Source organism: Artemia sp. Qi Xiang Cuo, chromosome 7, assembly GCF_049724085.1.
Source record: "Artemia sp. Qi Xiang Cuo chromosome 7, ASM4972408v1, whole genome shotgun sequence".
Classification (NCBI taxonomy): Eukaryota; Metazoa; Arthropoda; class Branchiopoda; order Anostraca; family Artemiidae; genus Artemia; species Artemia sp. Qi Xiang Cuo.
In genome coordinates this window covers 782,505-805,371 of record NC_142800.1, presented here as the reverse complement: position 1 = coordinate 805,371, position 22,867 = coordinate 782,505, and the positions used below count along the sequence as shown (strand labels likewise).

General features: G+C 36.9%; 1 protein-coding gene across 1 annotated transcript in view; it reads left to right on the top strand.

Moving 5' to 3' along the window:
• The window catches only part of LOC148949839 (microtubule-associated protein 1 light chain 3 gamma-like), a 75,353-nt gene extending 55,767 nt beyond the window's left edge, over positions 1-19,586 (top strand). The window contains exons 4-5 of the mRNA XM_089091323.1: positions 702-902; positions 19,326-19,586. Coding sequence (XP_088947449.1) covers positions 702-902; positions 19,326-19,359 — 235 coding nt within the window. The 3' untranslated portion in view covers positions 19,360-19,586. The remainder of the gene's footprint in view (positions 1-701; positions 903-19,325) is intronic.
• The last annotated feature ends 3,281 nt before the right edge of the window (positions 19,587-22,867 follow it).

Sequence of the window (22,867 nt, the reverse complement as noted above, 5' to 3'; positions counted from 1 at the left end):
TTATGCTCGTTTTTGTGGTTTTGTTCGTGTTTTTGAAAGCTTACCGCCACCCCCTTCTAATGGTCTCGTGTAGCCCAAGACTATAGGAAAAAAAACTAACAAAAACGCTGGAATGGTGGAAAGTATCAATGAGTCATATTTTTCTTTGTTTTTTTTTTTAAATTTCCATCAGTTATTGAATCAGTTTGCATCAATTATTCCCTTTTTTTTACATAGCTTAAGATTATATGAGACCATTCGAGGATAGGCTTGCTTTCCTTACTTTGAGGCCAAAGAACCTTTTAAATTATTAAATTATATGAAACAAAATTTTGCTCTAATGTGTTTCCTCATTTCTTATGAAATTCTCAAGATATTTAGAAGTTTCTCGTATTTTCCATATTCAGTATATCCTGTTCTCTCACTCAAACGAATGCTTGGAAAATGCAGCTTTCAAGATCGAAATCAGTTCAACCAAATTTTGGATACCCAAGAAAACCTTTCTTGAGGAAAGAACTGGTGCTTAATAGCAACCAAAAATCGTAAACACGTTTTTTTCCGTTTTCGTGTGAAGCTTATGTGGGTGTTATATAGCGGCCTTTGAGGTACCGCGGCCCTATTGACGAGTGTTCGTCGTTGACAATAGTATACTAAATGAACTATGGATAGTGGCTTTTGCGACTAAAAGTATCCTCGCAATATAAATCTGATTTATTTTCTAGAAATCGTATGGCCATAGGTTCTACACAAGCATTCTTTTTATTGATTAATGGAAAAAGTATGGCGTCTATGTCACAAACATTAGCAGAGATCTATCATGAACATAAGGACTTGGATGGATTCTTGTACGTTACATATTCATCAGAAGAAACGTTTGGCAGTAACAGTTCTTCCATTCACTCTCTTCAACATTTAGATTCTTTGTAAGTAGACGCTATGGCGTATTTAAACTTTTTCAGACTAGGTAGCTGTCATTTGGCACAGTCTAAATAGATATGCAGACCTAGAGTTTTCTTCCAATGTTCTAAGACGTGGGCATGTGTGAATAATAAGTTAGCGATTTCACAGATAAGGCAGCGTTTTATTTTGCAAATATTTTAGACAAGGCCATATGCAGGGGGGCTAGGGGATTTGAACCCCCCCCCCCGTAATGTTTGTCTGACTCGTAAAAAAAACATAACAAAAATGAATATAAACATATTTTTGATGCGGTTTTTAGCTTTTTATCCCCAGGGCATAACTTACAACCCTTGCCTTGAGGGCTGGGGGGATTTGTTATCCTCAAAGACATAATTTCCAGAACTTTCTTATAGGCTTAACAAAATGGCTATATCAAAATTTTGATTGGAAGTGTTTGGGGAAATGATAGGCGTGGAGGGAGACATTTGCCCTCTGATCACTTTCGACTAATAACAAAGGCACTACTCCTCTCAATTTCCAATCGAATGAGCCCATTTTGAAGCTTCTACGACAACGCTTTCTATAAAAACCTTATGTGGCCCTAGGGCATAACTTACAACCCTTGCCCTGAGGGCTGTGGGGGGTTGTCATCCTGAAAGACTTAATTTCAAAGACCAATGAACAAAATTACCTTATCAAAACGTTGATTGGAAATGTCTGGGGAAATGTTGGGCGTTGGGGGGGGGCTATTCTCCCTTGTGATTACTTTCGACTATTAAAAAGGGCAATAGCCTTCTCAATTTACAATTAAAAGAGCCCTTTTTGAAGTTTTTACGATATAAATTTCTATATGACATTATAGGCACCCAAGACATAGCTTACAACCTTAGCCCTCAGGGCTGTTGAGGTTTATTATACTCAAAAACATCTTTTCCGGACTCTTCAGCTACGTTAAACAAAACTGCCATATCAAAACGTTGATCGGGAGTGGTTAAGGATATGATGGGTGTGGGGGGAGTGGGGTATTCACCCTGCAATCGCTTTTGAATATTAATAAGGGTACTAGACCTCTAAATTCTTAATTATTTTATTCCTTTTTGAATTGTCCATGAAAACGCTGGGAAATACCTAATTTCCAGAACCTTAGACTACGTTGAGCAAAATCTCTATCTAAAAATTTTGATTGAATGTGTTTGGGGAAATGGTAGGCTTGATAGGGGCGTCAGTTGCCCTCGAATGACTTTCGGCTATTAAATAGGGCACTAGCGCTTTCAATTTCCAGTCGAATGAGCCCTTTTGAAGTTTCTACGACAACGCTTTCTGTAAAAACCTTATTTGCCCCCAGGGCATAAATTACAATCCTTTCGTAGAGGGCTGTGAAGGGAGTGTCATCCTCAAAGACATAATTTCCTGACTTTTCAACTACGTTGAAAAAAATGGCTATCTCAAGATATTTTTTGGATGTTTTTAGAGGATTGATGATTTTCGGATGGTTGCTAGATTTCTTTCAATCCATTGCCACACTTCAAAATTGAACCAGCCCTTCGGCATTTTAGATGCTCATACCACAACGCTATAGTAGAACCTTATGTGCCCCCGGGACATAACTTATAGCCTTTCCCCTGAGGGGTATGAGGGGGGGGGTTGATCATCCTCAAAGACATAATATGTTTGTGCAAATGGTGGGCGTGAGAGGGGGGTTAGTTGCTCTCCATTCCCTTTTGACTATTGAAAAGGGCACTAGCCCTCTCAATTTTCAATTGAATGAGCCCCTTTTAAAGTTTTTACGACAAATCTAAAAAACCTTATATGCCCCCCAGGGTATAACTTACAGCCCTTGCCCTGAGGGATCTGAGGGGGTTGTCATCCTGAAAGACGTAATTTCCAGAATTTTTAACTACGTTAAACAAAATGAATTTTTCAAAATTTTGATTGGATGTGTTTGGGGAAATGGTAGGCGTGATAGGGGGGTTAGTTGCCGTCTAATTACTTTCAACTATTAAAAAGGGCAATAGCCCTTTCAATTTTCAACCGGATGAGCCCTTTTTGAAGTTTTACGACAACACTTTCTATAAAAACCTCATATGCCCCCAGGGCATAACTTACAACCCTTGCCCTGAGGGCTCTGAGGGGGTTGTGATCCTCAAAAACATAATTTTCAGAACTTGTAACTACGTTGAAAAAAATGGCTATCTCAAAATTTTGATTGTATGTGTTTGGGGAAATGCTGGGTGTGAGAGGGGGGTATGTTGCCCTCCAGTTACTTTCGACTATTAAAAAGACCACTAGCCATTTCAATTTCCAATGGAATGAGCCCTCTTTAAAGTTTCTACAACGCTTTCTATAAAAACCTTATAATCCTTGCCCTGGGGGCTGTGTGTGTGGGGGGGGGGGGGTTTGTCATCATTAAGGACCTAATTTCCAAACCTTTCAACTACATTGAACAAAATGGTTATCTAAAAATTTTGATTGTATGTGTTTGGGGATAAGGTGGCGTGAGAGGGGGGTTAGTTGCCCTCCAATCACTTTCAACTATTAAAAAGCGCACTAGCCCTTTGAATTTCCAATCAAATGCGCCCTTTTTAAGTTTCTACGATAAAGCTTTCAATAAAAACCTTATATGCCCCCAGGGTATAACTTATAACCCTTTCCTTGAGGACTCTGAGCGGGTCATCGTTCTCAAAGACCTAATTTCAAGAAATTTCAACTACGTTGAATAAAATGGCTATCTCAAAATGTTGATTGGATGTGTTTGGATAAATAGTGGGCGTGGAAGGGGTGTTAGTTGCCTTCAAATCACTTTCGACTATTAAAAAGGACACTAGCCATTTCAATTTCCAATCTAATGAGCCCCTTTTGAAGTTTCTATGACAACGCTTTCTATTAAAACCTTATATACCCCCAGGGCATAACTTATAACTATTGCCCTGAGGGCTATGGGGGGGGGTTGTCATCCTCAAAGACCTAATTTTCAGAAATTTCAACTGCGTTGAAAAAAAATGGCTATCTCAAAATTTTGATTGGATGTGTTTGTGGAAAAGGTGGGCGTGAGAGGGGGGTTTGTTGCCCTCCAATCACTTTTGACTATTAAAAAGGGCACTTGCTCTTTGAATTTCAAATCAAATGAGCCTTTTTGAAGTTTTTGCGACAATGCTTTCTATAAAAATCTTATATGCCCTCAGGGCATAACTTACAACCCTTACCCTGAGGGCTGTGGGGGAGTGTCCTCCTCAAAACATAATTTCTATCTGGAAATGAACTACGCTGAACAAAATGGACATCTCAAAATTTTGATTGGATGTGTTTAGGCAAACGGTGGGCGTGGAAGGGGTGTTAGTTGCCTTCCAATCACTTTCGACTATTAAAAAGGGCACTAGCCACTCCAATTTCCAGTGGCGTCGTTTGGGGGTGGCATGGGGGGGGCATTTGCCCCCCCCCCCAATAATCTGAAAAAACCTATTATATAGCCCATGCCCCTTGACCCTGGATGTGGAACTTGTTTGCTCCCTCAATAAAAATGCTGGAGCTACGCCCCTGCCAATTTCCAATCGAATTAGCCCTTTTCGAAGTTTCACGACAACTCCTTCGATACGAAGTGCCCTGGTAAAAAAAACCCAAACATAATAATAAATAATAAATTGTGCCCACATTAGCGTTGGGCGATATTTGATATCGATATTTATATATCGATATATCGTACAAAATATTGATATCGGTTTTTATAGAAAGTGTTGTAGAAACTTTAAAGAGGGCTCATTCCATTGGAAATTGAAATGGCTAGTGGTCTTTTTAATAGTCGAAAGTAACTGGAGGGCAACTTACCCCCCTCTCACACCCATCATTATCCAAACACATACAATCAAAATTTTGATATAGCCATTTGCAGGTTTGAATTCTTTCATCTATTATTGAGTTGATTTATCCTTATCTTACATCTTACCCTGGCATCTTTTTCGCAAGAATTCACTTTCGGCTCCCGAGTCAGATACGTGTGAATTATTACTAACTGAGAATGAAAAGTTCACAACAAATGATGTTATAATGAAAAGCTCGGATTTTGAATGTTATCAAAGCTAAACTAGCCGATCAGACAGGGTGAATTTTCTCAGTCTGAAAAATATACATACTGCTGATGCTATTCAGGCTCACCTTATGAAAATTGCCACTGCGTGGGGAATCAAGGAAAAGGTTGTTGCTGTATTAACTGATAATGGAGCAAATGTAGTTTGGGCCGTAAAAGATGCTGCATTCCAAGTAGAAAATGTATATTTCACCTGACGATCTTCTACAAGTTGAGAGCAAAATTGCAAACGAGATAGATTTGGCCTTGCTGGCTGCTGAATCTCGATCAGAACATACAAGTACCATCACAGTCCGTGCGATGCAGTCATATCAGAATCAAGCCAGTTTTTGGGGTTAACACGATGAAGTCTTTATTGTCAATACAGGGCATGCTTCGACAGCAGCCGATTATATTATGGCTCTACAAACTTTCAATAGGGAGCCAACAGTTTCAAGAGAAACTTGTCCACTCAAGTGGTGGAAGTCTCGTGTTATGGGCCCCAAAAACACCTCTACGAAGTTGCAATGAAATTCATGCCTGTGCCCGCTACCAGTGTCCCTTCAGAAAAAGTGTTTTCAAAGGCTGGTCAGATTATCACTGAACGGTGGAACCGACTCTCAGGGAAAAACATTGACATACTGATGTTTTTGAATAGCCTTTAGTTTATTTTTCTCTTTTCCTAAGGCCGAATACTTCCAAATATGGGTTTTTATTATATTCATTTGCGTAATCGAAGTTTATTTTTATTGTTTGATTTTATATTATTTGAATTTTGAAAAATAAGTTATACAAACTACCCTTTATTTATCATTTGCGTTACTGAACTTCGGCAAATCCATGAGAAAGCAAAAAACTGATCCGAAATATCGATATCGATATATCAAATATCAAAAGTAAAAATATCAATATATCAATATATCGATTTATCAAAATATCGCCCAACACTAGCCCAAATCGTTCTTTACTTAGGCAGCGCGATTGCGCTGTCTATGATGTCGATTTTCTGTAACAGGTTTGGCCTTTTTTTTTTTTCTTCTTTTTTTCACTTAAGATGAATACTAGATGTAGGATAAAAATATGTATCTATTAACTTTGTATGTTTTTGTCGAGTTAAACAGTTTTACGTTTATATTTGATTTTTAACACTTTAAGACCTATAATAACATAATTTACATATCATTGAGTCATGCTTGAGCGAATGCCAAACAAAAAATGATCAACATTTTATTATACCAGAAGATTGTATCTTAAAATTGGAACTAGCAATAAATCTTTCATTTGAATTTTTCCCCCGTTTTATGGAGTTTCAACTCCCTGTTTGATTTTCAACATTTATCTTAATACCAGATGATTGTATGTTAAAAACAAATAGGAACTAGCAATAAATCTTCTATTTTAATTTTTTTTTTCCTGTTTTATGGAGTTTCAATTCCCTGTTTTATTGATTTTCAACTTATTTTTATACCAGATGATTGTATGTTAAAAAAAAGGAACTAGCATTAAATCTTTTATTTTATGTTTTTCTGTTTTATGGAGTTTCAACGTCTTGTTTTATTGATTTAAAAAATTTTTTTTTGGGTGGCCGGCGTTTACCCCCATTCCGGTGAATACCCCCTCGAAAAATACCCCCGTGGAAAATACCCCCCCCCTGGAAAATACCCCCTCCCCCCCCCAAAAAAAATATCCCCCGCGGAAAATAAGGCTTTCCAAATTTGAGAATTTTATTTGAGTTTAATTTTTCTAATTTCCTTAGGGGGATGGAATTTTCGCACTTGTGTATTATGCGCCACTCACTCAAGTTTACTCTGTGTAAAATTCGAGAACACAACGTTTTTTTTTGTTTTTTTGTTAGTTTCTTTGTTACTTTAGAAATAAATTTACGCTATAGATTTGCACATTAGGTGGGGGGGGGGGGGTAAGCATAGCGGGTCTGCGTGCAAAATGTCTTTGGTACAATTATTCTGCATATTAGATAGATAGACAAATAAGTTTATTTTAAAGCCAAGTATACGGCCATGAATTCCCTCCCAGTAATCAATACTAGCCTATATGTAAACAATGGGAAAAGTTCATAACTTGCAGCCCTTCCCCCGGGACCTGTGGGGAATCAAGTCATCCTCAAAGACACATATATTAATATGTCTATATTAATCCCTCCTGAAAACGTTTATATGTTTCCCAATAATGAGTACTATATGTAAACAATGGGCAAAGTTCATAACTTGCAGCCCTTCCCCCGGGAACTGTGGGGGATTGTCATCCTCAAAGACATATATTTATTAAATTTCGACTATGCTGAACAAAATAGCTATCTCAAAATTTTTATTCGATGACTTCGGGAAAAAAAAAAACGTGGGAGGGGGCCAGGTTGCCCTTCAATTTTTATAGAACTTATATTTTTCCTTATTATGGGTCAAAATCTATTGGCAGGCAGCCAACAATGGGGCAACAAAAATTTTTTCCATTGTTTTTCTCTATTCTGCTTATTTTTCTTTGGTTTCCTTATAATTACTATACAGTCCCAAATTTCCAGGTGGGGGCCATGAACCCCCCCCCCCCCCTGCCCCCCTTGCCGGTGCCCATGGCCTCTTAAGCCGAAAATAGAGTAGAAATAAATTCAAATTATTTTTCAGGCGTAGAACTACAATAAATCAACATAAATAAATTAATTGAACCCAAAATAAACAGAAACAACAATAAATAATCTATTCAAACTCAAAATAGCAACAATTAGCATGAGTAGGGCTGACAACCCCCACACCTCATCAAGACCAGAAAGTAATTTGCACTTTACTGAAAAGAAAATACATTTTAAATGTTCTGGTCTGAAGAAGACATGGGTGTTGTCAGCCATACTCCTTTTACTTTTTGCTCGTTTTGAGTTTGACTAGGCTATCTATTATAATTTCTGTTAGTTTTGGGTTTCATTTATTTGTTAATGGTGATTTGTGGTAGTTTTACACTTGGAAGATAAGAAAAACAAATATTTGGCTTGCATCTGTTTTGAATTGAGGTGAGAAATTCGTCTTTCTGGTTGGCGAAATTCTGTATAAATTGAATAAATCTTCTTGTATGAAGAATATACTGTTGGATATAGAATACTAATAATAAGTACCATTTGTATTCCTGTTTATATATTCAAAGAAATTTTCTAAAAACGTATTAGTAAATTTGCCCTTCTTTGGCACCCGCTACTGCCAAAAATTGCAGAAAATCATATAGAAGCCTTTTCAACACATGGATTTGTATGTTTTTTTTCTAGGTTTTTAAGATACTTCCGGTGTGTAAATTCTTCTTTTTCTCGTCCCTTAGTACTTTTCAACGAAAATATAAAAAAAACTCGAATACAATTTTCAAATTTAGAAACCATATTTTCCACAGGGGGGAGGGTATTTTCCAAGGAGGGGGTATTTTCCACAGGGGTTACTTTCCGAAGGAGGAGGGGTATTTTTTGTGGGGGAGGGCATTTTTTTGGAAGGGGGGGGTAACCCCCCCCACTCACTATATTCATTTGTCATTTTACTGTGTTCATGGCAGTATATTTGGCTTTAAAATACTTATTTGTCTATCTATCTAATATGCAGAATAATTGTACCAAACGCATTTTGCATGCAGACCCGTTATGCTTACCCCCCTCCCCCCCCTAATGTACAAATCTAGCGCAAATTTATTTCTAAAGTAACGAAGAAACTACCGAAAAAACCGGTGTGTTCTCGAATTTTACACAGCGTCAACCTGAGTGAGTGGCGCATTATACACAAGTACCAAAATTCCATCCCCCTACTGAAATTAAAAAAATAAAAATAAAATAAAATTCTCAAATATGGAAAGCCTTATTTCCCATGGGGGTATTTTTTTCTTTTTCTTTTTTTTTTGGGGGGGGGGGGGTATTTCCGGGGGGTATTTTCCGCGGAGGGGTATCTTTCGGGGGGGGGGGGGTATTCGCCTAGAACCATTTTTTTATACCAGATGTATATTAAAAAAATAGGAACTGACAATAAATCTTCTATTTGAATTTTTTCTATTTTATGGAGTTTCAACTTCCTGTTTTATTGATTTTCAACACTTTTTTATACCAGACTATTTGTATGTACCAAAAAGATGGAATAGCAGTAAATTTTCTATTTGAATTTTGTTTCCCTGTTTTATGGACTGGGACGAATTTACTTATGAACAGTTCATTTCAGGTATATAATCTCGTGTCAGACATTATTAAGCTAATACGGTACAGTACCTGCATTGGTCATTGAACGATAATGTAGCCGCTTAGCAACAAGTAAAAATCATTTTGACATTTTGTATTTCGCAATAAGGCGATTTCATGACACTACGACGCATTTTATATTTATCTGCCTGTCAATTTCACGTATTATTTATGATTTCTTATCTACAAATGAAGCTATAGGGGTTCTTTTGATGGTTTCTCGAATATAGATAGATCGATAGATATTGCAACAAAAGCCGCTATGGACCATGGCAAAACAACAACAACAAATAACACAAAATAATAGCACATGATTCTAATACACATAAAAGGGTATATAATAATAAAAATAAAAAAAAATATAAGAATTGCAAAACGAAAGCAAACATAAATAAGGCAGATAATACCATAAAACTAACATAATTACCCAAAATGTCGTAGACTTGATCAATATATTGTAAATACTTTAAAGCTACATGGGCCATTATACACAGGGTTGCCAAAACTTTTAGGGACAAAAGTGTCCAAGTCAGCCAAAAGAAACTCCCTCTAGAAAATTAGCCAATATACAGGGTTGCCACTATGAATTTTCAAAACCTGTGAAAAAGTGCCAAAAAACCTATGAAATTCGTCCTTCTTTGTTCTGCTACCTCACCGTCTGTTACCTGCATGAGTTCTGCAGGTATTTTCAGATTTGACATTAACGCTACCAATAAATTAAGTTTAGTGCTAGTTCAATTTGAAGAGAAGGCATAAAAAAATCGTCATGAGAATGTCAACAGAGCGAAATTTTATATCGATTGTCGTTGCCGCTTCCTATTTTAGTCGGAAAGTAAAGAACCAATCATAGAGATTCATTTTCATTTCGGAATTTTTATAAGTTACGCGAAAAAGATGCGAGTCTTTGATCTTCGTTAGCTATAAAGGATCTTTGGATGCGACAAGGTCCGAACGGCTGTAGCAACGAAATGTCTATTTTGACCTACATGGTTTTAAAGTTAAACAAAAGACGTCAATCTCCTTAACCACTCAGTCAACTGGTTGGTCAAGTGGTTAAAATGGTTCAACATCTCCTCTATCTTGCCGTTTTCTGAACATTTAGAAGAACCCTGAGCAAAAATGACGCTTTCGAAAACTTAAAAAGTGAGAAGACAAGACCAATTGAAATAAATTCGCTTGAGTTATACTCGATAGAAACTGGTGACCAACGTTTGACAAAAAATCACAACTGAAAGTATAGAATATAAAACAGAAACGTTCGCTAGTGGCAATAAATAAAATTGAGCCGCAACACAGCATTTCTGCGAAACTCCTTTCTTTCTATGACAGCAGTGTAATAATAGCCATATGCACACGGCTACACGCCATAGGGATTAACGCGGAGCGTGCCAGCAGGCAATGGCCATTCACTTCTTCTTTCCAGCCTTCTCAGTGGCCTTAGTGAATTTGCCACCAGCAGTAGGTGGGTCCTTGAAGTTGACCGACTTGATGACAAACGTCAATCGTAAGATACAAGAAAAAGATAGATTCGATAGTTTCAGCATACCACATTGGTTAAGACTTTAGGTCCTATTCCTATTCGGTTGAAAATGGTGTTCGCGCAGGGCGCAAAAACATCTAAGAAAAATCTCCAAGTCGTTACCAAAGCTTAAAAGTAAAGTAAAAATTAAAAGCGGTCGTACTTATAAAAAAAAGAAGAAAATCAAGACCTTTGGTTTTGATTTGGAAAACTGTCCAAAAAGTATTCTTTTTTTCAAAAAGATACCTTTTTTGACAAAATAGTGTCCTGGTGGCCCTGTGAAAAAGTGTCCAAAAGGCACTAAAAGTGTCCTTTTGGCATCCCAGATTATACATCCACTGAAATTTTTGGCTTTAATATTAATTTTTCTCTTCTATTTTGGCTTGTCATATACATAATATAAATTTTAATTGAATTGGGGTTTTAATTTCATCCTTTCTTGTGCCAAACTTAATGATAATTTATACGGTGCAGCTATGAGATGAGTGCAGCCGTGATCTCATCTATCTCCCTTACGTGTGTGGCAGAGCAATTTTATAGCATCGAGTTTCAGCTTTGAGTAGTACACACCGTATTCTTTTAGGATACTAATCTCGTCTTACGAAAGAATAAGTCTTGGGGGGGGGGGTCTTGGGAAGTCCTGATGAATACAATTATTACGTAACTGAATTCGAAACCCAAAAGGAATAAAGATCCCCTGAGCTGGGTATATGAATCAGGGCCGTGTCCATTATTTTTTTTTTTTTTTTGGGGGGGGGGGGTACAAAAAATCGCATAGAAAAGTTGTTTATATTCCTTTTTTTTAAGTCGGACAAACATTACGGGGGGGGGTCAAACTTCCTTATTTTGAGTTAAAAAAGGCTTATTCAATGGTTTTATACGATGAATTTAGTGTTAAGTATTTGCTTTAAGATTTCAATTTTTGCTAAAATGCTACGCTTGTAAAGCAGCATGCACGCACAAAGTCAGCAACATGTCTGACTTTGCACTTGCTTAAGATTGAAAGTTCAGCCAGATACGCATGTGAACGCCGCTTTCAAAAGCAGGTGATAGATTTAGTTCAAAAGAAACTTCCTGATTGGTTGAATGTGATATTTCGCATAAGCATTTATTAAGCACCAAATTTTACTTAATTCAAAGTGACATGCATGCTTGGCTAGATATCAAGGTCTAGGTATGGACACTATCTACCAATCATTATTTGTTTCCACTTTTATAAGCAGCCTTGATTGGTTCAAAGTCATGACGTGTAGAAAGTTATGTCTAGGTAAGCACACATATGAATGGGGCTTTACGAACTGGAACTACCTGGATATTGTTGTATGTACAAGATGGCCGCATCAAGGATTTTTTTTTGAGGGGGGGGGGGGTACAAAAAACTTTACAAAATGCATCAACAATTTATATATATATATATATATATATATATATATATATATATATATATATATATATATATATATATATATATATATATATATATATATATTCATTTTTGTTACGTTTTTCCGAGTCGGACTAACATCTTTTTTTTTTTGGGGGGGGGGGGTGTTCAAGTAGTGCATCGACAGACGACAGCCAGATTATCCGTTGCTCGAGATTTTTTTTTTTTTTCATTCATAAATATTTGGCTTGCATCTGTTTTGAATTGAGGTGAGAAATTCGTCTTTCTGGTTGGCGAAATTCTGTATAAATTGAATAAATCTTCTTGTATGAAGAATATACTGTTGGATATAGAATACTAATAAAAAGTACCATTTGTATTCCTGTTTATATATTCAAAGAAATTTTTTCGAGAAATTTTCTAAAAACGTATTAGTAAATTTGCCCTTTTTTAGGATGAATATATGATAGTTTATAAACAAATTTGGGCTATATATTTGCACATTAGGGGGTTGGGGGGTAAAGCATACCCATGTATTAAATACGTAACCTAACCTAGGTACCTCCCTCCCCCTAAACCCCAAAAATCAACAGTTTAAATATCGTAAACGCAATGAAAACTACTCTTTGCATTCTATTTCTGAATAGCGGTCTCTTGAAAAACACAGTCTGGCGGGTTTCGTCTCTCACTAGTATATAAAAGTGTCCGCTTAATGCACCAGTACCCAATTTTTGTATTCTCAGAGATTTACGGCCTTCAAAAATATTCAAGTATTTTTTGAATGCTGAGAAAGGTGAAATCAGTCTCCATGGCCGTATCTCAAGTTACACAAACATTTCGGGGAGGGGGGGGGGATGGTTCAAACCCCCTAAGCCACACTGGATATGGCCTTGGCCTCCACCCTTATTTCTTAGACTTTAAAAGGACAAATTCATATTAATTCTCGTTGGCCTTTGCGGTAGTTTTTTTTTCGTTAGATTGTACCGTGAGTAAAATGCGATATATTTAAAATACAAAAAATAAAATTCCTTTTTCTAAAGATAATTCTGACAGAAATTAAACGTCCCCTAATTGAGTTCAAATACCGTTCCCAAGAGTCTAAATTCTTAATCAGCAAAAAGAGAAATTGCATTTTAGCTTCAGTCAAACAATGACGCTAGACGGTTTTGAATTTCGCTAAGATCTTTGCTAATAAGAAAAATGATAGATACAATGTTTTCTCAGGAAGTTTAAATTATAAGAGCGGTGTGAACGTTTGAATCATCAGAAATATTTAAAACAAATTATTGGACGAGGAGTTTGGCCCGCCTCAGGACTTGGGCCAATTGTGAGTCAGCTCATAGAGCGCAGGACAAAAACTATGTTTGATATTGTGGTAAAAGTGCTGTTTAGGAGGATTAGTAAATCAGATTCAAGATTATTAAGTTCAGAATTATTTCGGCGTTCAGGCAATTTGCAACTCAGTCATTATTATTATCTCTGCTCCTATTTGTCGTTAATTGAATTGAACATTGCTGTACACCTAAAATGTAAGTCACAATAAATCTATTGCCTTTCTATTTGTGTTTATTTTATTTTATATGTCTTTATCTAGTCGCACGACAGATAATTAGTTCGCATACTTCCAAGGTAGCGCTCCCAGGGATCTGATTTCTACATATTATAACAGGTAATTGATTTCGAGATAACCCAAGAAAAGGAGGTTACATTTATACAATTACATTTTTTATTTTCTCGCTTTCCGTGAGTGGTGCGATCGGTACACCGCTTTTAATCATAATATTACATATGGCGCTGTCTTTAGCGTTTGAAGTGGCGCTATCGGAGAACTTATAAGGTGTAAGTTCACAGCTTTAAAGCATAAAATTACATTTGACGGAGTCAATCTTTATGACCACAATTATCACCACAATTGCCTCAGTCCTAATTTTTATCGCTACAAGATCACAAAAATCACGCGAGGTTATCTTTCTTCGTGCAAGTCTTATTAGAAACAAAATATTTTATTTAGCATATTTTCCCGTTGTTTTTGTTTAAATATTAAAATCATTGCATCTCCTTCATCTTGAAGGTCACCGCTGACTTAAATTTATAAATTGGAATTCGTGGGAAGGTCTATGAAAAGCCATCTGCACCTCACACAACGACATTAAAAATTAGAATTAAAAAGACGTTATCTGTAAGAAACTCCGCAAAAGTTGAATTGCTGTTTTTTTTTAAGGAAACGATTTGAGAAAAAAGATTCATTAGTGAGTTTGGGTACAGTGTACTTATGTCATAAGTCGATATTGCATGATCCGGAAGGGAATAGGTGCAACGGAAGAATATTGGCCTGACGATTTCTTGAATCTACGTTACAATGAAAATGTCTGTGTTTAGGTTACGGCTATCTAATGGCGGGTATATCTCTTGGACTTGATGTCCAGCTGTCGCAGTGAGTGTGGTCGAGATAGGTCTTCAAAATTAATGTGTTTGAACTCCAAACTGTCAATCTTATCTGCATTAAAGTGACTTACATTAACAATAAAAGCTTGTTGTCAAGTTCATTCGTTTTGCTGAATTTCCAAATAACATTAAATTCCTAACATCAACCAATACAGCACAGGCTCTCACCAAGAAAAACCAAAACAACCAATCCCTGCTCACTTGGCTTACCTATTTATTCCTTCTTTAGCCAATCAAAATCATCCTACGGCCTAGTTCCTGACCAATTGAAAAATCATTTAACTCGAAAATTAGATAGAACTAACAACTGTAATTAGCTTTTTACGCTCAGCCTAGGGTTTTTGTTCTTAGGCGCTAAATAGCATTTGCTACTTTCTTTTCGAGATTTACTCGAGTCTCATTTGTTGTCATCAGAATTGCCAGATAGGGCGCATTTGGGCGCTTTGTTGAGGGTGTTGCCCATTGGATTCTTCGGTACTTGTTATGATATACGGCCTACCTAATGTTCTTCCAATATATTTCTCTGACGTTCAATCCTGATGAAATATACCAAAGTAAGATAAAAATATAATATTTTAGGAACAGATTTGGCCTACATATTGGCACATTAGGGGGGGGGGGGGGTAAAGTATAGCGGGTGTGTATCGGGTAAAGTAAAGTTTGGCATGCCTAATGTATTATGTACAATTATTCTGCATATTATGTAGTAAGAATTGTTACCTAACTTCGCACTGTCCAAATACTTTACCCTCACCCCCCTAATGTTCAAATATATAGCCCAAAATTAAAATTTGCCATCTATTCTCTCACTTCTTTTTGTCTTGTCTCACGCTAAGCTTAAAGGAACTAACGAAAAAAAAAACGGTTCTATAATGCGTCAATGAATGAACAACTTGAACGGTAGGGCGTTTATCAACAAGTACCAATATTTCAAATCGGCGGATTTTCATTTTTATGGTGGCGCAGCTTTAAACCAGACATCTGGTAGCACTGGTTCTCATAGTCTCAGACTTGACGAATCGGACAACAAACCATGAATATAATCTTCCTCTTTTCCTACCCTCAACAAAGAAAATCACAAATTGCGGCCTAAACTTGGACTCATGTTTACTATGTCACTTATGATTCTGGTTAAATTGGAGTAGGAATTGGGGGGAGGGGCTTGTGCCCGCTAGATTGTGAAAAATTACTCTCTTTTGGGGTATTTTCATTTTAAGATGCATATTTTGGTATTTTCATTGAAGACAATGACCAAGTGGCCCCCCCCCCTGACTGAAAATATATTTTACCCCCTTCCTTAAAATTTTGGGAATTGACACCACTGGTATTCTTGCTCACCAACTACAAATTAATGCAGTAACATTCACTTATCTCCGAATGCATACTATACGTATCTGCCATATCCAAAAATACAAATTTTGACCTTTACAAAAAGTATTATAGTGGTAATTTGTGATTAGTGGATACAACCTTTTCCTATTCTTTGAAACTTCATATCTCTGAATATTGTGTAGCGAATCAGGAAATCATAGGCAGCGCAATCGCGCTGCCTAAGTAAAGAATGATTTTGGCAGAATGTATTATTATTATTTTTTTTTCCATACCAGGGCACTTCGTATCGAAGTTGTCGTAGAAACTTGGAAAAGGGCTCATTCGATTGGAAATTGGAACGGCTAGTGCCTTTTTATTAATCGAAAGTGATTGGAAGGCAACTAACACCCCTTCCACGCCCACCATTTCCCCAAACACATCCAATCAAAATTTTGAGATAGCCCTTTTGTTCAGTGTGGTTGATTTCCAGATAGAAAATATATTTTTGAGGAGGTCACTCCCCCACAACCCTAAGCGCAAGGGTTTTAAGTTATGCCCTGGGGGCATATAAAAACGAAGTTAGCAAAATGTATTATTTATTATTTTTTCCTTTAGACCAGGGCACTTCGTATCGAAGAAGTTGTCGTAGAAACATCAAAAATGGCTAATTCTATTCAATATCCGAGGGGCTTGTGCCCTTTTTAATAGTCGAAAGTGATTGGAAGGCAACTAACACCCCTTCCACACCCACCATTTCCCGAAACATCCAGTCAAAATTTTAAGAGCCATTTTGTTCAACGTATTTGAAATTTATGTAAATTAGGTCTTTGAGGACGACGCCCCCCCCCCCAAAGCCCTCAGGGAAAGGGGTGCAAGTTATGCCCTGGGACATATAAGGTTTTTATAGAAGGCGTTGTCGTAGAAACTTCAAAAAGGGCTCATTCGATTGGAAATTTAAATGGCTAGTTCTCTTTTTAATAGTTAAGTGATTGAAAGGCAACTAACACCCCTTCCACGCCCACCATTTCCCCAAACACATCCAATCAAAATTTTGAAATAGCCATTTTGTTTCACGTAGTTTGAAGTTCAGGAAATTATACCTCTGAACAGGACGATTCACCATAGTCTTCAGAGCAAGGGTTATAAGTTATACCCTGGTGGCATATAAGTTTTTACTGAAATCTTAGTCGTAGAAACTTGAAAAAAGGCTCATTCTATTGGAAATTCAAATGGCTAGTGCCTTTTTAAATAGTCTAAAGCGATTGTAGGGCAATTATCCTCCGTCTCTTGCCCACCTTTTCCCCAAACACACCCAATCAAAATATTTAGATTGCCATTTTGTTCAGCATAGTTGATTTCCAGACAGAAATTATGTTTTTGAGGAGGACAGTCCCCCACAGCCCTCAGAGCAGGGGTTGTAAGTTAAGCCCTGGGGGCATATAAGGTTTTTATAGAACGCGTTGTCGTAGAAACTTCAAAAAGGGCTGATTGGAAATTAAAATGGCTAGTGCCCTTTTTAATAGTTAAGTGATTGGAAGGCAACTAACACCCCTTCCACGCCTACCATTTCCCCAAAAACATCCAATCAAAATTTTGAGATAGCCATTTTGTTCCACGTAGTTTGAAGTTCAGGAAATTATACCTTTGAGCAGGACTTTCCCCCGACAGTCTTCAGGGCAAGGGTTATAAGTTATGCCCTGGGGGCATATAAGTTTTTAATGAAATCTTTGTCGTAGAAACTTGAAAAAAGGCTCATTCGATTGGAAATTCAAAGGTCTAGTGCCCTTTTTAATAGTCGAAAGTGATTTAAGGGCAACTAACCCCCCTCTCACGCCCACCTTTTCCCCAAACACATCCAATCAACATTTTTAGATTGCCATTTTGTTCAGCGTAGTTGATTTCCAGATAAAAATTATGTTTTTGAGTAGGACAGCCCCGCACAATATTTGGGGCGAGTCTTGTAAGTTATGCCCTGGGAGAGAATGAGGTTTTTATAGCGCATGTTGTCGTAAATGCTTCACAAAGGGCTGATTTGATTGAAAATTTAAATGGCTATTGGCTTCTCTAACAGTTATAAGGAATTGGAAAGCAACTAACACCCCTTCCACGCCCAGCATTTACTCAAACATATCCACTAAAAATTTTGAGATAGCCATTTTGTTCCACGCAGTTTAAAGTTCAGGAAATTATACCTACGATTAGAACACCCCCCACAGTCTTCAGGGCAAGGGTTATAAGTTATGCCCTGGGGTATATAAGTTTTTATTGAAATCTTTGTCGTAGAAACTTGAAAAAGGGCTCATTCGATTGGAAATTCAAAGGGCTAGAACCCTTTTTAGTAGTCTCGACAGTGATTTGAGGGCAACTAACCCCGATCTCTCGCCCACTTTTTCCCCAAACATGTCCAATCAAAGTTTTTAGATAGCCATTTTATTCAATGTAGTTGAAAGTTTTGGAAATTAAGTCTTTAAGGGTGACAACCCCTCCCCCCAGCCCTCAGGGCGAGGGTTATAAGTTATGCCCTGGGGCATATAAGGTTTTTATAGAAAGCAATGTTGTAGAAACTTCAAAAAGGGCTCATCCAATTGGAAATTGAAAGGGCTAGTGCCCTTTTTAATAGTCAAAAGTGATTGAAGGGCAACTAACCCCCCTCTCACAAACATACAATGAATGTCACAATACAAATGAATGTGCATTGTCAGTTTAATTTACACATACTGATATTTAGTAATCAAAATGTTAATATTATTTGATTTATTAAAGGTTTATACCTTTTCATATTTTTTTCAGTAAAGTGCAAATTTTGTTCTGGCCATTGGAAGGCATATGGGTTATGAGCCCAAATGCTGTCGATTTCTGCTGGTTTCGAGTTTGAATTGGTTATTTATTGTAATTTCTGTTTGTTTTTTGCTTCATTGAACTATCGATGCAGATGTACAATAGTTGCACGCTTCATAGACTGTTTAATTTTATTTTTGCTAATTTTTTGTTTAATGGAGCTGTTTAATTTTCTTTGAAAAACTTATTTTGTGGCAAAAGTTTTTTTTAATTAATACCCATAAATAACGGGTTCGCGATATTCACGAGTGATGCAAGCAGTAAATATAGTGGGAATATACAAGCTTAGCTATTTTGATTTGTCAAAAATTTAAGAAATATGTTCATAATACGTGACATAAATTGTTTAATTAGGTAAGAACCACATCGACTTGACTGAGCGTTTAAAATACACAAACCTAAGGCCGAATCCAGGGGGGGGGGGGTGAAATGTTTGTTCGAAACGTAACAAATACGATTATAAACAGATTTTGGATGTATTTTTTAGTTGTTTTGTTAACATTCCCACACCCCCACCCCCTCCTCATCCCCGAAAAAAAAATCTTGGATACGGCCCTGCATAAATCTGCTATTTTCTAAAAGTATTAGCCTAGGCCTACTCAACTCAGTTTTTTCTCCTGTTTTTTAATTTTAAGATTAGTTTCAATCAATTCATTTTCAGTTTTGTTTATTATTTTTTTAGGATGAAGCTTGATGACCTTGGATCGAACTCCTGACGCTTATAAAATCGTTCATTCGTCGCAGCATCATTTGGGGACATCTATCACTAAAGCTGCATGCCGACTGTGCCTTTGTACATTTTTTCTAATTCAGCTCTATTTTACGTTTTTTTTTAAGTTTGATTTTAATTCATGTCTTTTTACCGATTCATTCGCGTTTCGATCCAGTTGTTTGGCTTTTTATAAGCGTGGGAACGAAATTAAAGATTATCATTTTTGCTGCATCTTTGTTTTTAGTATAGCATACAGACCTTACAGAATGAATATTGAACATAATGCACACGACCGTATCCAGGGTGATACGGTGGTTCAGGGGGAATCCCCAGGAAAGTTTTCCAACTCGTAAAAACGTAACAAAAAAGAATGTAAACAAATTTTTGGTGCATTTTGATTTTTGAAATTGACTTTTTTTTTTCATTTCCCAAACCATTGGCCATAAATACGGCAGCGGATTTTTTTTCCGCAAATTTTATAAAGTAGGACACATGGGCGCCCATAAGCTGAATTTAAAGGGAGGGGCTTACCTGGTTTAATAAGCACTTCCAATGTTGTATAATAGAAATCTAAAACCAGAAATCATAAAATATAAGGCAGTGTAATTCAGCCCGGGGGGGGGGGGCGTTCGTCCCCTGCCGCCCCCCAATGGGCGCCCATGGCAGAAGATCTTTAAAATGTGCAAAAAAGGTGAAATTTAAAGCCAATTTTAACCAACTAAACAAAGTCAGATTCCAAAGCACTTTAATAGAAACATTAATTGGGGTCTATGTAATTAATTTACTGGTCATACAAATTTGTAGCTAAAGTAATGTTTTATAACACGTTTAATGTTTTAACCCATAAAAAACAACTGGTTCTGCTGCAAGTTACACAATTACAGGAAAATACTAAGAATATGGGGAGAAAATTTGGAAACGAAGATACAAGTTAAAATCCAAAGAGGATGATTAATGGTGAGATAGATAGATATTTATTGGAAAAAAGACTATCACAAACCCTAGTGGGACGAATTCGCATTTCTCAGTAAAAAAAATACAATGCCAAAAATAATAAAATAACATTTACAATTTTTTCGGTTGTTTCACTCCTTATAGTCGTCCCTGGGGTGGCTCTCAGTTTATTTGGTTTCGAATTCAGCAGCAACATTTACAATTACTTCTGGAGTTACCTGGTTTTGTGTTTGATTGTCACAGCTGCCTGTGTCGTATTTTCCTTAGTCTATCTTGCGCCACGCAGTGAGGAATCTCTTAAAAATGGCTGAATGAGGCCCCGCGGTTGATCCCATTTTTGTGTCGAACACGCCTCGCAACAGAATTTACAATATATGATGACGGCAAGCTAGGTGAAACAATTCTCTTCCTAACATTTGCTCCAGTATGACGCATGCTCCTTTGAGTCTTCCCGTGTTGGATGCTGTAGTTTCGAAGCTCATCGCCTTTACGATGTTTGAAAGACCCCATTCATGAAGGCATTCATATACGGCTATGGCCTGCTCCTCTCCTGAGTAAGGCCTGCTCCTCTCCTGAGTAAGGCCTGCTCCTCTCCTCAGTTGTTTGCTATTGCAGTAACTCCTAGCACCTGTTCCTTTTCGCCATATGAAATTGCCATAGCTATTCGCTCACATTGTTCCTTTTTTAAAACGCCCGGTAAAAGTTTACCGTCCTAATGGACAACCAGGGGCTCTTTTCCAGGAATATTTTGCTCTTTTCCAGGAATATTTACTTAATCTATTTTTCTTTTAGTATATTGTTCTCTGAACATTTACCTTCTATGATGTAATGAAGTCTTCGAGACTTTGTACTCAAGAGAGTTAAGATTTAGTGCTTCTAGAGTAGCTATCAAATTTCACGTGGCGTATCTGTCGGGTATCTAACAAAATGGACAATTTCATGTTTAAAATATCTTTAAAACCCCTTGCAAATGAAACTTTCACCCTCTTGCTTGCATATGATCCTGGATCTTCTACAGCTTCTTCAAGGACGTTCATTTCCTCCAAGGTCTCTATTTCCTGGTAGATGCTGTCTACCAGGTTCAATATTAATGCTGTGTTTCCTTTTTCTTTTTACCTGTCAAACGGAATTTTCTTTGGTAAACTAGTTAAGTAATCCTCATAAAATAAAAGATCAAATTTAAACAAAAGGCTCATTATGTTTGAAAATCGAGTTTCAAAACAATTTTAGAAAAAAAAAAAGGTTAATTATGAGACAGATTATGAAAAAACCCGTAAAATTCTTAGAATACCCTAAACTGGCTCCTAAAGGTACAAGAATATAAATTTTCAAGAACAACATTGGCTTTCTTTTGAGATATTAAGCGCGTTTTTATTATTTACCATTCTGTAATTATGGTGTGTCTCATAATCATAATCAAATAATGTGCTAAATGATGTGAGACATCCTGAAGAAGTATTCACACTTTCAGAGTATAACAATCAAGTATTCTGAGCCTGGCCACTCCACGATTCAGGAGATCAATTTCAACTTAGTGCCGTTTTCATAGGTGAAGTTACTACAGTTTAAGTAGGGACTATGCAAAAGGGTGTTCTATAAAACTTCGTTTTTGGATACTACTCCTTCTGTCGTGCTGATTGCACCAGAGGCTAGCCTAAGGAGGCCATTGCCCAATGTGCCAGCAGTGAATGGTTGAAGAAAGGCTGCTGCCTCCTGTACCTTTTACCACAGTAGTTGATTTGCCAATAGCAAAAATTAAAGACCTAGAATGCGTTACGGTACCGTTTCATGCCAAAAGTATATGTTGCATCTGTGAAAAGTCTTAATAGAAGTTGTAACAGAACTGAGGTACCTAGGAGTTCAGCTGAAATCACAGGCTATCCCGAAGTAGCCTCTGCCTCCGAGGGCTTAAACCAGAAATTCCAAGGAGCTTGCTGCTAAGTGAGACCTCCCACTGATCTTCTGTTACATTTTACTCTAAAACTCTCAATTAATTGTCAATATTGAAATTTGTCAGAAACAGTAATTTTTTTGGCAACAAAATTTTGAGAGAAATTTGCTTAGTAACATATCCAAAATCGGCAGTGCAGAAATAGGCTACCCCTTTTTCACGGAAAAGAGAGGAATATCAAATTTAAATTTACGCGGCATTTTATGGATTAAAAGGTCGTTTCCTATTAATTCAAGTCCAGAGAGACCGAAAATGGTATCATAATTGTAAAATTCAATCATTTAGTACCCCATTTACACCCAAGCAAGATCACAGAGGATGAAAAATCAGAATCGTAATTTGTGCAGTATTCGATAGATTCAAAGCTCGTTTCGCATTAATTCTAGTTTTGGGAGACTAAAAGTGAGATCAGACTTGAAAAAATCCATCACTTAGTATCTCACTTCTCTCCCTAGGCGAGGTCAGAAGGTGTAAAAATACTATTTGTGCTATTATAATAATATATTACATAATTGAAACAACTGAAAGGTCTTTTTCAAGGTCTTTCAACTGAAATGTCTTTCTATTAATTTCAGTCTGGGGAGACCGCAAATGACATCAGAATTGA